Source organism: Sebastes umbrosus, chromosome 2 (genome assembly GCF_015220745.1).
Source record: "Sebastes umbrosus isolate fSebUmb1 chromosome 2, fSebUmb1.pri, whole genome shotgun sequence".
NCBI classification, from domain to species: Eukaryota; Metazoa; Chordata; class Actinopteri; order Perciformes; family Sebastidae; genus Sebastes; species Sebastes umbrosus.
The window spans coordinates 3,692,850-3,710,479 of NC_051270.1; the positions used below are offsets into that span (position 1 = coordinate 3,692,850).

A 17,630-nucleotide genomic window follows, 5' to 3' on the forward strand; every position below is an offset into this window, starting at 1 on the left:
AATTACAAGCAGCTGCTTACCAGTCGCTCCTTCAGGAGGTGTAAATCAGAGTTAGCGGAGCAGAGAGCAGTCAGGAGACATTACAGGTTAACAAGTTAATGGCAAAGGTGGCAAAGACCAAAACGAAAACTTAATAAAGCCACACATGAACCGGCCAGGAAGGAAGGAAGGAGAAAACAGGGGGGAGGGAAGGAGGTGATGAGCAGGGCTCCAATAATAATAATAAACTCCACAACTCCAACTCCGCTAGAAAGACGTGAAAAGATAAGCACATTCCAGCCATAATGAATCCACAACTGAATAATAAACATGAACCAAGCTGTGAATAAATAATGACAACGCTGATAACGGCGGCAGCTTGGGCCTACTCAGCAGGCCACATGGTCAAAATTATATTATTCCAGATGGATATCTTAATCGTTCCTCGTCTGGGTTTCCTTTGAACAGAGCTGCCTCTGAAAGTGTGGAGGGTCGGGGGGGGATGATTGACACTGAAAGCCTGCTCCTGGCGTTGGTGCTATCTGCCGGTGAGGATCTAATGGACTCAATTTGTCAAAGTTCACTGAAAAATCAACAAAAGCACGGGCCCTAGTGTTTGACGCTTCTTTATATTCACACCAGAGAGGAATGAAAGATCTCCGACAACGATATAAAAAAACGACATTCTGGGCTCACGATCCCTCGCTCAGAGTTGTCCAAAGGGGCCCCGCGCTCATGCAGCGCCGTGACCCCGTCCCTGATGTACACCCATGATAAGAGTCTCTCAACAGCCGGGGATCACAGACAGTTTTGTTCTCATTAGCCTTCGCTAACTTGGGATTCCTGGCACACCAGCAGATATGGGGGGATTTTCTTAACGTAACACGGGTGTACTCTAACTCCAACTTTATTTGGTTAAACCAGGGGTCTGCAACCTGCGGCTCCGGAGCCCAGATTGCAGAGGGACCTCTTTAGCCTCTCTCCAGTGGCTCCCTGTGGATTTTTAAAAATGGAAATGAATATGTTTTTTGTTTACATTTTCATTTTTATTTATCATTGTTGTAGGTTTATGGTACGACGGTATGACGGAGTATTAGGGCCACATTGAGGAAAAAAAAAAAATCTGAGATTTCGAGAATAAAGTCATAATATAACGAGAAAGAAGTCAAAAGTTCATGAGAAAAAAAGTTGTAATATTATGAGAATAAAGTCATTTTTATTATGACTTTTTTCTCATAAAGATATGACTTTAGTCTCATAATATTACAACTTTTTTCTCATAAAATTATGACTTTATTCTGGAAATCTCAGACCGGATGAAAACAAGCAGTAAGAGCTGATCTGAGGTCTGCCGTCTACGAGAGCCGGCTGTCAATCACTCGCGAACTCCGACCAAACGGTCAAACTGGTCAGCGCTGATCAAATATGAATCAATATTATGTTACTTTAATGCCTATTTCTCTCCTCAAATGTTTTCAGAATCATCTTGTAGTGCACGGTTTAGCTGTAAAATGAGAAAGTCTGTGACGCCACCATTGTGAAATCTGGTGAAAGAACGCCACCGGAGCACAGCCAATAGGAACGCTCTAAATGAAATGACCTGTGATTGGTCAAAGTCTCCCGTCACGGGATCGATTTTCTAAACCCTGAAACAGAGCCATGAGGAGGAGCAGAAGTCTAGTTTTCTCTCAGAACACTTGAATTACAATATGCTGAAAGGTTATTATGGGATTTTTGCCCAATGATGCCAAAAATATACTGACTACTGCAGCTTTAATCCTGATTAACTACTGTATGAACAACCATCGATTGACAGCCCTAGTAATAAATAATGAGTAAGGGCCGTGTTATGCTTGTAAAGAACTAGTTCATATGTTGTATTGACGGACCACTACGGAAGGAAAAAGTGTTTATAGCTGTTTCATGCAGTCACACTCAACAGCAGAGTGAAACGCCGCCCATGATGAAGAGGGGAGCAACGTGATAATCGTTTGAATATAATGTGGATAACAGCACACACACTTTCTCTCAGTCAGTCTCTCCTGGAAGACAAGACTGTTGCACTCGGCTGTTCACATCAAAAGTGAGGTATGATTGTCAGTTTCATAAAGTTACTGACACCCCAGTTGTTACGTCGAAAACTTGTGGGTGGAAGGGGCGTTTTCAAAAGCTATTCGACCATCTGAGAAGAGCTTCTGATGAGCTTATTTTACATTTTTCAAGTAACTGTTAAAAAGTAGTGGAAGATGTCTTTCAATGAATTTTAAAGAACATATTATATAATCCTAAAAAATAGCTTTTCTTGCTCTGGTGGCATGCCCTTTCTCTCTCTCTCTCTCTGGCCTTTCCTTCTAGTCCCTGGCTGCTCTCTGCAGTTCCTCCACCTCTGTCATCATGTCTACACACAATGGCAATAGCAAACTGCATTCCTCGAAGCCATACCTCATAGCTCGTTGGCATCACGGACAATGCTGTTTTCAGAGGAGGGTGAGAGGAAAAGCTTGGTGATTTCGTCGGTTGTTGTTTGTGAGTACGGGGAGGTGGGGGGAGAAGAGGAAGCTGGCGGGTGAGATGGGGAAAAGTGCGAGCTGGTAGAAGGGTTGTGTTTGAACAGTTGTCCCTGCAGCGAGGCTGAAGGATGACAGGAAGAGACTGGCGGCACCAGGAAGGCCAGGCCAACAGGAAATAGGCAGAGGTGGTCACTCTTTACTCTCTCCTCTACCTCTTCCCCCTATCCATCATTTCTCTGCTCCCCTCCTGTTTTGTGCGATAATGCCGATAAACAAGTCTTCTTTTGAGGCATTTCCGCAACCATTGTGTTATCAGTTACAAAGCAAAGTGACAAAAAGAGGGGGTATGCAAGGTCAAATGCAGGAAAAGGAAAAAAAAAAAAGTCTGAGAAAGAGAAAATCAGCTGAGGTCAATGAAAACTAAGCTCTAAAGCTCTAAATCTTGCAGCACGTCTAGCAAAACACCCGGACAATAAAAGGCAATCAGGCGTGATTCTGATCCCACATCTGCTTGTGATAATCCACGCAGCTAGCCAAGCGTGCACCCTAACCCTCCACCACCGCCACCGCCGCCGCCACCGCCGCCATCTCATCTACACCCAATCACTCAACTTTAGTCCACTGGATCCAAAACATTCCTTCACTTCTCAATTTACCGCACAAAGTTCCTTCAATGAATTCATAGTAGATATAACTGTATTACAGAAGAAAGCTACAGCTACCTGCCCAGTACCAAACACTACTGACAGACCCCAGTGTCTTATTAACCCTCTGAGACCCACAACAGACCCGTTTTCGTCTTTTTTAGGGGGGCACAAGGGGTCTTAAGGGGGAGATAGCAGGTCAACAGTAGATGTCACATAGAAGCGGTGTACATCATCTGAAAGCTGGGAACCTGAAGATTAATTTGAGGCACAACTCAGCACTGTGTGTCAAGTTGTTCTAGTCATAAATCAGAAATAAACATGAATTCATTAATTAAAATAAATTGTAAAAGACCTTAGAACATTATGATACAAGTATATAGTGGTCATTCCCATGCTCTATTATGTCTCATAAGTTGTTGCAGTAATCTTTGGGTTGACACCATGTGTTACACAGATTTGGTAGTCACATGTGTCTACTTCCTCTAACTTCTCCAAGTCCGTCTCTAGCTCTCCCGTCAGCTCCGTTCTCTTTATCCATCCATGGTCAGCTCCATCGGGGCCGTTTGAATGCATTTAACATGAATGTCAGTATATGGTGCTCTACACTTGTAGTGTCGGCCCATTTGACCACGGAGATGAGAGTGACGGCCGGCTCCACCGCCACGTTACCGCGATACGATAACATTTCCTGTCTGTGACAGAGTTAGCATGCAGCTTTAGCCGTGATGTCTAGCTCTGCTTTTCCTGGCAATGTTTGAAACCCAAAGTGTTTCCATCCTTTACTGGATGTGTAGTGTTTACCACGCTGGATTTAACATGTGAGGGTGCAGGTCGTATCCATGAAGACCCTCCGCCGCTTTTTACTTTTTCGTTTCGGCTCGCTGTGGACCGCTGGTTTGTTTTGGTTGACGGAGTTGGAACAGATATGACGTCACGTTACTCAGACTACAACAACAAAAACGGTAACTTCATTCTACCTCCATATAGACTCAAATGAAGCAAATTCATTCTGGCATTAAAAAATCAATTTCAAAATTGTAAAACTGTTCCCACCCTCACTACTTACTATGCTTAATATTGGAAGAATCCCACTAACACACACACATGTGGACGACATGGACTAACGCACCTGCTTCCACACACACACACACACACAGTGATGTGGACTTATCCACAGGTGTGTGTGATAAGGCTTGGCAGGTAGCAGAGAGTGAGGGCAGAGTGAGGTCAGAGGCCCGTGTGTGTGTGTGTGTGTGTGTGTGTGACTAATTGGAAGGCAGGTGGAACACCTGTCTATCCTCCTTCACTCGGCTGTCTTCTCATTCTGCTATCCCTTCACATCCCTCTGAAGGGTCACACATGGATCATGTACAGGGACGCGGTGTGAAAACCAACAAGCTGATGAAAGTTATAATACCGTACATGAGGACAAGACAAGAGTATAGCGTTCATCACACAAGTAACGGCTTCCTACATGGAGTGATTAGTGAAAAGTGGCGCCCATCAGTGGAACAAAAGTGAGCAGAGGATATATACCATTATCAGCAGCGACAGATAAACAAGCTCTATTTTGACGCTTTTTTTATGCACTCTGGCACCATCTTTATATTCAAAGTACATGTCTTAAATCATTGAAAACATGATATACTGTATGTACCTCAAGAAGTGTTGTTTACTTTCCAGATTAATTATGAATTGTGATGTTAAAATTAAGGCTGTCGAAGTTAACGCGATAATAACGTGTAAACGCAAATTCGTTTTGACGCCACTAATTTCTTTAACGCAATCGAGCTTTGGTTGTAGCGGGCTCTGTTTTAATGCTAGAGTGAAGATACTGGTATCATATGAAACAAAAGAAAAACATCGGTACCAACCATGTCATACTAGATCGTCAGGAAGGAGGCTAAATAACGCTCCAACCGTATACAAAATTTTGGCAGGGAAAAACGGTCATGGCCATTTTCAAAGGGGTCCCTTGACCTCTGACCTCCAGATCAGTGAATGTAAATGGGTTCCATGGGTACCCACGAGTCTCCCCTTTACAGATGCCCACTTTATGATAATCACATGCAGTTTGGGTCAAGCCATAGTCAAGTCAGCACACTGACACACTGACAGCTGTTGTTGCCTGTTGGGCTGCAGTTTGACATGTTATGATTTGAGCATATTGTTTTATGCTAAATGCAGTACCTGTGAGGGTTTCTGGACAATATCTGTAATTGTTTTGTGTTGATAATTGATTTCCAATAATAAATATATACATACATTTGCATAAAGCAGCATATTTGTCCACTCCCATGTTGATAAGAGTATTAAATACTTGACAAATCTCCCTTTAAGGTACATTTTGAACAGATAAAAACACATGATTCATTAAATATTTTAAGCGACTGACAGCCCTAATTATGATACAATTATACGTGCACTTTTCACCTCTCCATCATCTGCTGCCGTCTCTGTCTGTCTGTCTCTTGTATATTTGTATTCTTGCATTGTAACTGCTGCTAATGGTAGAGTGTTTAAAAAGCACAGAGTCCATGTGGCTGTGTAAACTGAGCAGTTAACACCGTGTCCAAACCTCCAAACTTAAACTCCCAGTTCAGCACAATAGCAAGAGATCAATAGTAAACACTGCACGGCCTGACGTCCCAGCCTCCTAAAAATAGATGGAAGAAATATTCCTGCTTCTCTAAAAGGTTCAGCGCCTTTATAAACAGACGTGGTCCAAATAAAGATCCCTTTGCTGAGTTGATGGTGGAGAACACCAGGTCCACAGCAGCCTGTTGTCAGGGATTAAGTAGCTGCTATATTTGCCAGAGAACATCCTGCGCTCAGTATTGCTTCATATAAAGAGGTGACATTCACATGTACAGAGACTCCAGCAGGCTCTCCACGCAGCCCCCGCGGCCTTTTGACCCAAGCAAACAATTTGATTCAGATCAAATTAGGCAACGGAGCTGACAGCAGCCGCGGCGAGGAGTCAGAGGCCGGGCGTGCGGTTTGTGAACCCTGACAAGGTTTCTCTAATTGGGTCCGTGTTCATGTTATTCAACGATGAATGTGATGATCCGCCGTGGGAGCCAGGAGGTAAAAGCAAAAATCTACACTGAATGTACAAAATGATAACAGAGTTTCTGTTTATCTTTATGTTTTATTCCGATCTCCATTAGCCCCGCTATTCTTCCTGGGGTCCACTCAAAGCACTGTGAACTCTTAGGCTACATTTCAGGACATAACATTACACATTACAATCTTTACCAACTATGACCAAAACAACAAAAGTAGGGATGCACCGATATCAATACCAGTATCGGGTATCGGATCCGATACTGTGCTCATGTATTCGTACTCACAAAACCGCTCCGATACAACGGCACCGATACAACTTTACAGCAGCGTGACGTTAACCTCTCGTCACCATCTTTCGGATCCTCACACTCCACCTCCCCGACGGTGCGGTTGAGACGGGCCGGTGGTGTGCCCGACCCCGCTGGGCCGGGATCCCACCTCAGCCGGCGCGCGCCGGCCCTCACTTTTATTGCGCCACGTGGTTTTGCTTGCACCCTCTGACTCGCGCGTGTGTTAGACTCCTTGGTCTGTGTTTCAAGACAGGACGGGTGGGTTGCCGACAGCGCCACAGACCCCTGGCGCCTTTTACGTGGGCTGCGGCATGACACGGTTGGGGCGCATTGAGGAAAGTCCGCCCCGGTCGACAGTCGCACCGGGAGCAGGGAGCCCCGTCACGGTGCGGCGAGGTCCGGGCAGGGAGCGCTGTAAAGCTGCGGCCGCGAGCCACCTTCACCCCGAGCCTTTCCAAGCTGATCTAGAACTGCACCGCCTCCCCAGCCTTCCGTGTGTCGCTCAACCCTCCAGCTGGCTGTTAACGAGAGTCTTTTGGCACAGAGAAGTACTCGTATCGGTACTCGCTATCGGCGAGTACCCAAATGTAAGTACTTGTACTCATACTCGGTCTGAAAAAAAGTGGTATCGGTGCATCCTTAAACAAAAGTGACAGCAACGAAACACAACAATATTCAAGACACAACCCAACACACAACACAGGACCTATAGGTTCAAGTTAATACAATCACAGAGTTATAGAGATAAATATGATTCATTAGTGGTTGGACCATATTATATGTCAAAATACAAGAACAGAGCAAGCAATAACTTCTTTTATCATAAATATTAACAGGACTTTATATTTATCCAAAATTAAACCTGTTATGATTTGATGTTAGCTAAATATCAGCAGGCAGACACAGAGAGCTGTTACACTGTGAGGCTACATCGAGAACCCAGCGCCTGTTGAGTCTCTTGTTCTGGAAAAAGAAAAAAGGTGCTGACATTTAAATCCTGGATAACAACACTGACTGATACCCTCCACCTGGAAACAATCCCACATATGCTTAACGACAGACTGGAGGTATGTGACCGATGATCTCCTCTACAGAAGGGACGGACAGTTATGACGCAATGCACACATAGTAGTCTGTATCACCCGAGAGGTGGCGCTGCTCAGGGACAGGAAGGTGGTTTAAGGCTCACCTGATGTTGCTGCGTTGTATGTGGGTTTAGTTTTTTATTTCTATTTAGTTTATCGTATGTTTGCTTGTCTCTTTTTTGTCTTGTTTTGCCTTTATTCCCTGGTATTGTTTGTCTTTTGTTGTTAAATACCTGAAATGAGGCATGATATCCACTTCACAGAAGTCTGTATTACTATGTGCACATGCTTCTTAATAAAATAAACAAGAATCCAATGCCTGAATCTACCCAATTATACTCCATCCATCCATCCATCCATCCATCCATCCATCCATCCATCCATCCATCTTCAGTACCTGGACAGAGGGAAGCGTGAGGAAGATGAGGACAGCCCTCCAGAAGGTAAATGACTCCATCTTCATCTGGATGTTTCCCCAGGTCTGGGTCTCTCTGCAGCCGGGTGAGCCCCAACCTGTGCACAGGAAGTGACGTACGTCAAGTTAAAATGTTTCTGCAGTTGTTAACTGTGATATTAAAAGTGACACCACACGCGATCAAAATGATTACATCATGTCCAGCCTCACTATGTGCATTGTGCATGTATTAATACTACAAAATACCATCAATTAAGAAAAAGATAAAAGTGAGTTTTAAGAAGAGATTTAAAAGAAGATACTGAGTTTAAGCTCCACAGCTGAGGGGCACCAAAGGCCTGGTCACCCTTGAGGACAAGTCGAGACTCTGGAACCGTAGCCCTGCTAGAGGATCTCAAGCAGCGATCAGGCAGATCACACACAGGCAGGAACCAACACTCACGATTTTCCCGGCAGACTCACGTTTTTCATCGCCCTCTCCTGGTGTGTATAATCCCTACTGTTTCCACCCAGACGACAATAGAGCTACACCAACTGTCGTTTCCCGGCAGAAGAGAGCAGTCTATGCTCGCGACACAGCGCAGCTTGAGCTCATGTTTAAGGTCCGCTCGCCACAAAATGTTTTCAGAAACACTTTTCGGTGAACTATTTTCGTGATATAAGAGAAGAAAGTTTCCAAACGAGCCACCATATTGGTTCCGATTTTGAAAGCTGGGAGCAGCAGCCCACGGAGGGAAAGCGATCATCAAATCAGGTGCCGAGTGCCTTGAGTCTAGTGGCAGCCCATCTAGCGTCAAAACCGAGGTGATTGCTCGTGATAAAAAACACCCTATGTGGACACGTACCATCAGCCTGCTGCACCACGCGCAAAGCTTCAAATAGCTTCGAATATTTCTCACTGAAGCTTCGAAGCCCAATAAAATGGTATTCAGGACAGCCCTAATATTAATTGATGTTCAGAGTTGACATTTAAATAATCATATAGGCCTAAGTCATTCATAAATACAAAAATCTGTGAAATAAGCTTACAGTATATTCTCTTTTTTGCATATGATTGTAAACTGAATCTCTTTGGGTTTTTGGACTATTTCAAAACATCCATTTGGAACATTTGTAATGGACATTTTTCATTATTTTCAATTTTTTATAGATTAACATACATTATTAATCCTGGGTAAATTAGAGCTAGTAGGAAAGGGCACCTCATTCATTAAGTTATTGTGACTAGCCATGGTTAATTATAGTGACCGAAACTGGAAGAGGCACAACTCTTTAAAGGGACCTATTGTAGAGACTACTACTGTTTATTAAATTAAAGGAATTACAAACAACAAGGCTTACTTGCATAACTAAACGTGAAGTGACGGTCAACAGAAAATATCCAGGCCTATTTCACCATCTTTGTCTCTAATTCCTGCAGTTCAAGTGAACAGGTAAACATAGGAGAAACCACACGCCTGTCCCAACTACCGGAAGTGATGATAACCAAATAAACAAATAAACAAATAATAATAAACAACAGGCTAAATACACACTTTGGCTCCTACAGGTCAACTTTACCAGTCTCTGTTACTCACATAAGTTGTCCTTTGTTGTTATCTTGGTGATTAAATGTCCAACAGAATCCCATTTTATTCCACCTGTAGCAGAGTGCCGGGAAAACTCCAAACGATAAACTTGTAGTTACTGAATTAAAAGTACTTTCGGGACAAGGGTTTAGTAAGACAGCACAGGGACAACTTCTTCTGGAGAACTTAATTAGTCCACTTTTAGTCGAACCACTGAACACCGACAACAACCGTGAAGCCATCACCTCATCAATCATATCACTCTGCCAACCGTTAGGCCTACTAAAATCACAGCAAGGTGCACCATGGTATGTAGTTCCTTGGAACACAAGACTATATATATATATATATATATATATAAATATATATATATATATATATATATATAAATATATATATATATATATATATTTATATATATATAAATATATATAAATATATATATATATATTTATATATATATAAATATATATATATATAAAAATATTATGGAAATAATTTCCATAATTTAACTGCAATTATATATAAATATTATGGAAATAATTTACATAAATTAACTGCATATATATATATAAATGCAGTTAAATTATGTATTATTATATTATATTATATATATATATATATATATATATATATAATTTGCACGTCTTTGACGTGGAAAAAGTTTGTCAATCTTGACAAAAATAAATATTTTTTACAATTATAATTTATGGAATTAATCAATAATGAAAATACAATATTGGTGAAGTCAAACTGGTGTCGCACAGCAAGCCACTGGGAATATTATAGGATTATTATTCTAGGGAGTTATTGCACTGGAAGGGGAAATTCACCTGCATGAAGGAAACACTGTGCAGAGCCACAGCGACCAGCAGGCTGCTCACATGTAGATGCATGTATAGTATAAAGCATGAAGCGTGTGCAAAAAGTTTGTCAATCTTGACAAAAAATAAATAATTTTTACAATTATAATTAATTGGATTAATCAATAATGTTGTTAGTTACAATATTGGTGAAGTCAAACTGGTGTCGCACAGCAAGCCACTGGGAATATTATAGGATTATTATTCTAGGGAGTTATTGCATTGGAAGGGGAAATTCACCTGCATGAAGGAAACACTGTGCAGAGCCACAGCGACCAGCAGGCTGCTCACATGTAGATGTGAGTATAAAGCATGAAGCGTGCACAGATCACAGTTTCTAAGAGAGGAATAACCAGCTTACCTTGTGGAGGAGGTCGGGCTCCTGCGCTCTTTATGCGCTCATATGGAGAGATGCATCAACATCAGTTATTCTCCAATAAAAACAACAACAGTGCGGTTTTATCCACCGAGCCCAGATCCCAGATCCCAGATCCCCCCCACAGTGTGTCCACACCCAAACACGTTAACGTCCACAAAGTGGTAGAGACAGACCGGTGAGGAGTCACACAGATCGGTACTTTGCGTCTCCGGTAAAGTGTCTCCAGCTCCGTCTGCTGCCCGACACATAACTTAGGTTCAGAGTCAAGTTATACGCACATTATATACAGCTTCCGGTCATCACTTTCAAAGTAAAACACATGCAGACAAACGTGCTCTATAATGAGTTTATTCATTTATTCATGTATTTATTTATTTGGACAAATAATAAGTCATTCTTATCAAAGAGGTAAATATTTGTTGTCAATTCCTCTCTTTGTCCCCGAGTCAGAGTAAACGTCAACGCGTCCATGTGTGTCCCCCGTATAGGAGAAAATATTGAAAATATCGAAAATATCAAATATCGCGATATCATGTTTTTTGATACTGTATTGATTCTCAAAAATGCAGTATCGATTTTTAATTAATAACATTTTACATGCAAAGATTTACGGCAGAGTATAAGGGCAACATTGAGGGAAAAAATACACATTTGACATTTTGAGAATAAAGTCATAATATTACGAGAATAAAGCCATAAGTTTACGAGAAAAAAGTTGTAATATTGTGAGAATAAAGTCACAACTGTGTGTGTTTTACCTGTTATATGTTTTATCTGCCTCATTTAGTCTTGTCAAGTATTTGTTTTAAAGCACTGACCAGAAGTGGCAACTGTGAATCTCGTTGTATTTAATACAATGACAATAAAGCTTTTTATTCTATTCTATTCTATAGGTCAAAAGTCATAATATTATGAGATAAAGTCGTATCTTTACAAGAAAAAAAAGTCGCTATATCATGAGAATCGGCATTGGCTAACTTTGGTAGTACACCAATATGGAGGCCAATGTCCCTGATCATTTTTGGAATTAAGATTATTATTTTAATTGGTAGCTCTACCGATTCCACTGACTGAGCAGCTGTGATTACCTTTTCTCTAAACATGCTTTAATTGTGAAGGGGAAACAGGTGATTTCCGGCAGAGACCTGGTCTGTCTCCATCAGCTTGACTGAACGCTGCGTAGGCGAGCTGATGACCAACCCCTGTCCCATGTGGTGTGGAGGAGCAGAAAGCATATGAGGCAGGCAGCAGTCATCTCCATCACTTCATATTCCTGTAGTCAGTCAGTCAGTGTTGGAGAGCTGCATGTCTGTCTAACTGCTACTATTCTCATTATGTTCAGCTACACTACACATGGGCTGATGTGTCACTGGTGCCTTACTCTGAATTGACATAATAGTGGCATACATAGTTCATGGTATTTCCTTTGTTAAATTATATATAGAAAATATTTCTATATTACATTTTTGCAGTTAAATATGGAACATTGTGATCACCACTATTCACTATATTATCTGGGCCCCTGCATCAAGATTTAGTTTTAAAGGGACTGTATGTAACTTTTTAGACACATTTTTTAAGCATTTTTTTATTGCCGATGTGTGAACAGGTTGTAATCTAACTTAAAAAATGAGATCTTCTGTGACTTTCTGGGTTTCCTATATCAGCCTGTAGACTGTTTTTAATGAAAAGAATGCGGGGCCCGTTTTTTCTGGGAAAAGTCCAACGGATGTGACGTCATGCGCGCTCACAAACGACGACTCCAAGGATGCACAAAAAAAAATAAAGTTATATCTAGTGAAGCCCGTCTTGCAAAACAGGAATGTGACCGACGTTGAGGTGTAGCGGAGGCAAAAGAGTCCATTGTCCCTGCAAAATGTATGTGTTTCTGATGGTTTATTTATCCAAAAAGCAAGCAAACGAAGCACAAAAGGGCCTCTCTTGTTCTGGTAAAAAAAAAAAACATAAGCCCACCCAGGTGCATGCTGGTCCTACCTGCCTACCTACCTATATAACCACAGATGCCCACAGTGTTACCCAATTCATGAACAAAAGAAAACAAAATACTAAATAGGCTATACTAAACAAGAAAACAACAATTGACTTTCACTTCTTAGCAATATATACGCTCTTTGGCATCCTCTTACTGCAGCTAATGCAGCCTCAGCCTCCTCTCTCCGCTGCATTTCCACATACTCCGAGTCAGCCAAAGCACAGTAAAACGTCTCCTCATCCATAACATCCTCTGCACTCATATTTTGGGATGCCATTGTGAAGCGAAGAGAACATGAAGTTCTGTTTTTGAGCGATATCTAGAGCTGGCTACCTAGAGTAGGAGACTTCCAAGAATCCAAACTGAAATAGCCAAGTTTTTTTTTGTTTTTTTGTGTCACTGTCACGTCAAATGACGGCGCCAGATGCAGGAAGAACAACAGACTATTTGCAGCAGGAGAAGTCAGCTTTCTGAGTCAATATGGCACACACAGGAATTTATTGCAACTACATTTACCATCAACACTGATTGGACATCCACATAAAACATTTTCCCTTTAATGATTTCGGCTGATGCTGAGTTTACATGGTGCAAATTATATTATATTAATTTGTGTTTAATGAAATGATGCACAAAGAAAGGCAGGAATGGGGGAGCCCAGCAGTTTGCCCCAGGAGGACCCACAGCTTAAACCTGCAGTCTGTAGAAATGGAGCAAATGGGATTTTAAACAGTTATTAATATTTGTAATTATAAAACGGTCACTATATCCTGACAGTAGTTCATGAGACAGGTAATCTGAAATAAAAATCATGTGCCACTGTGTCCTCCGGTGTCCTCCGGTGTCCTCTGGTGCTCCTAACGGCATCTGCTGCTGGGAAAAGAAAAACAAATCAAAACAGTAAATGCACCGCTGAAAATAGTCCCCAACGAATGCACTATGTCCTCCTTTGAATAACATTTTGGAAAAATGTCTTGTGACCTGCTTTCGAAAGATTTATGTTTCAGTAGGAACCAATGTGCTCGGGGCTGAGTGCCACAGACCAGGTAGGGAACACAGAAAGTAAACATTTCATATTCTTGCCAAGGGATTTGTTGACTGATACATGATATAGAATAACGCCAGTTTTACGCTTTAAAGGGACTCTTTGTAAGAATCAGAAATTTCTTGTTAACAGTGACACCTGTGGCCGTTAAGTCAACGACAGTCATCGTGCTCGCACTATGTAGACGCAAGGGAGCATCGGTCAAAACAGTGAGGCGACATATATGAGACTGAATGTAATTAACAGGCATCATGTTGATTAACGTTAGCAACCAGAATGCATTGCACGGCTGCTTACATAGACAATGAATAGGGAGCGTGGAAAGGATGGAGGCTGTGGACACGTAACTTTAGCTCTGAAGTGGAGCTGAAGAGAGTAAAGGCACTCCCGGGCACACATGACATCACATCCGTTGGATTTTCCTGGACAAAATGGCCCAAATTCATCACATTAAAAGCAGTCTACAGACTGATAGAGGAAACCTAGAAAGTCGTAGAAGGTCTAATTTTTTAGGTTAGGTTACAACCTGTTCACACATTGGCAACAAAAACGATTAAAACATGTTTATGTAAAAATGTACATACAGTCCCTTTAAGAAACTTACAATGAGGTTTATGTGTGAGTTGTGAAATAAAAGGCTGAAACAGCTGGGGGGGGGGGTTTAAATGGAAGTAACAGCTCTGGTGAAATGATGTCGTCGTCTTCAAGATCCCAAATCAGTCCAGTTTCACATCCAGTAGCCTGGTTTCTGTCAGCGTCCATCATTCACCTGAGAGTAATACACACACCCTGATTACCCCTGTAGTTCAGCCAAACAGAGCTCTGCCATCCAAAGGGGGGATCAAAGGGTGTGTGTGTGTGTGTGTGTGTGTGTGTGTGTGTGTTGCAAGCCCAGCACACACACACACACACACACACCACCACCCCCTGGCTTTTATTATGAGGTGAAGAATAGAAGCTGGCAGTGTATGAAGGGCCTGGTTGTGACTTTGACTAATGAGAACATCAAAAAGCTTCAGTCAGCAAATGACCTTAAGGTCCTCAGCTGTGCACATCTGTGCTCTGTGGAAACATACTGTATGTAATGTATGCAGGGATGACACACTGCCAACACATCGGAAGGTTTTGTACTCATATATGGTGTAGAGGAATTGACTGCATTATAACTAGGGCTGTCAAAGTTAACGCCATAATAACGTGTTAACGCAAATTCGTTTTAACACCACTAATTTCTTTAACGCATCAACGCAACTAGAGAGAAGATACTGTTATCACATGAAACTAGAAAAACCTAAAGAATCCATCGGTACCAACCATGTCATACTAGCTTGTCAGGAAGGAGGCTAAATAAAGCTCCAAACTTACACTAAATTTTGGTGAGGAAAAACTGGCAAGGCCATTTTCAAAGGGGTCCCTTGACCTCTGACCTCCAGATATGTGAATGTAAATGGGTTCTATGGGTACCCACGAGTCTCCCCTTTACAGACATGCCCACTTTATGATAATCACATGCAGTTTGGGGCAAGTCATAGTCAAGTCAGCACACTGACACACTGACAGCTGTTGTTGCCTGTTGGGCTGCAGTTTGCCATGTTATGATTGGAGCATATTGTTTTATGCTAAATGCAGTACCTGTGAGGGTTTCTGGACAATATCTGTAATTGTTTTGTGTTGTTAGTTGATTTCCAATAATAAATATATACATACATTTGCATAAAGCAGCATATTTGCCCACTCCCATGTTGATAAGAGGATTAAATTACTTGACAAATCTCCCTTTAAGGTACATTTTAAACAGATAAAACACGTGTTTAATTATATATTTGAATCGATTGACAACCCTAATTATAATACAATTATACAGTAATGTATAAACTGTATATTCAGTTACCCAGACAGTCAATATGTCAGCCAGTAAATATTGCATGTTGTATATGAATAGATGGATGCCACATTGTACAAACTGAATTAACAGAAGTGTTGTGTGATGGAGGTCTGGCGCCCTCTTTCATCCAGACATATGCAGCAACATTTACAGAGAAATGTACTCTCACTAATCATTGATGACAATTATCATCTATAAAAATAATTATTATAACCTCACACATTTTACTTATTTCAAATTTGAAATGTTTCAGAATGTATAGTTACAGTAGGCTATTACTTATTTTTTCATTGAACACTTTCAGTTTTACAGATTTTATCACCATCCTACTAAAGTTAATATGTTAATGTATATGTTTAATATATATTTATATTAATATGGGATCAAACAGCTGAGAAAACAAGGCAGTGTTTTGGTGTGTGACATCAGCTGCCAGCAGTTGGCCAGTCATCTCTCTCTATCAGCTGATGTCCTGCAGGAATCTCCCTGAAGTCAAACTAGACCGAGTTACACTGAAACATACCGGAAGTTAACTGGATTTGCCTTCAAAGTAAAGTCATAAAGAAAAAAAGCGTTTAGTATGAAACTGTACTGTTTTAATTTTTAATTTATTTCACATAAATTCACTTACAACACCAGATATATTTTTTTATTAAAGAACAAAACATTGTATCTTGCACACTTTTGCTAATGTATATAGTGGGTTATTCTATGTTTATGATTTAGATTTTTTTGTTATGTTAGTTGTAGTAGTCAGGTATATTTATAGTGTATTCCAATATATTTTGTGTTCTTTGGATATATTTCTTTAGTGTTGACATGTACATTTTATATACTGTATTTATCACTTTATCTGTTCCATTATTTTTTGCCATTTTTAAAAACAATTTTATTTTATTACGTTTATAAACCCCTTACATTCATCATCTTTATCCACATGATCTTGTCCTATGTGTTATCCATTTTATTGTTTTGTTACTTTTGCAAATGATTTACAGCCTAATCGGTCCAGAGCACACAATATATTGTTCCAAACCCAATGGTCTCATGAAACATTGGACTTACCAGGGTTAAACTCACTCAGTTTAATAGGATTTAGTTGGATTTCCAAAAGGAATCTATGTATCATAAAGTGATTCTTAGATTGTTCAATTGCAAAAATGTGTAGCCTATACTAGGGATGCACCGATACCAATACTGGATCGGATAGCCTATCAGGCCGATACCGACTACTCAAATAGCTGGATCAATGTATCGGTGAAAATGGGGCCGATCTATTAAATTCAATTCTATGTTTATACACATTATATAGTGGAATTCCTGTTAAATGTCCTGCCTCTCGTTTGCACTAGGGTCCTCACTGCATTAGACTTAATAGACGATGTTACCTTCATTTATAAAGCTCAAATACAACCCAGACAGATTTTTTTAATAAATTCATTAATTTATTTTATTTTATTTTATTTATTATTGATTATTTTAATAATTTTTTATATTTATTTTATTTTATTTTATTATTTTGTTTTGTTTTATTTTGTTTTGTTTTGTTTTATTTTTTTATTTTATTTTATTTTATTTATTATTGATTATTTTGTATATATTTTTATATTTATTTTATTTTATTATTTTGTTTTGTTTTATTTCATTTAGTTTTTTTATTTAATTTCATTTCATTTCATTTCATTTCATTTCATTTCATTTCATTTCATTTCATTTTATTTCATTTCATTTCATTTCATTTCATTTCATTTGGGCCAAAAATGGCTCTTGACAGTAAAGGTTGCACAAACACATCCTTTAGTACTGTATTACTTTGAAATACTTCCCCCGGTAATGCATGCTGTATTCAGGGTCACCTGCTCTAACTCGCTCTTCACCAGTTCTCAGTGCGTCAGCTCGTCA

General features: G+C 40.4%; 1 protein-coding gene across 1 annotated transcript in view; it reads right to left on the reverse strand.

Moving 5' to 3' along the window:
- LOC119474736 (ADAMTS-like protein 3) overlaps positions 1-11,050 on the reverse strand; it is a 135,743-nt gene extending 124,693 nt beyond the window's left edge. Inside the window, exons 1-2 of the mRNA XM_037746935.1 lie at positions 10,788-11,050; positions 7,978-8,093 (exon numbers count right to left, since the gene is read on the reverse strand). Coding sequence (XP_037602863.1) covers positions 7,978-8,043 — 66 coding nt within the window. The 5' untranslated portion in view covers positions 8,044-8,093; positions 10,788-11,050. The remainder of the gene's footprint in view (positions 1-7,977; positions 8,094-10,787) is intronic.
- Positions 11,051-17,630: the final 6,580 nt, after the last annotated feature.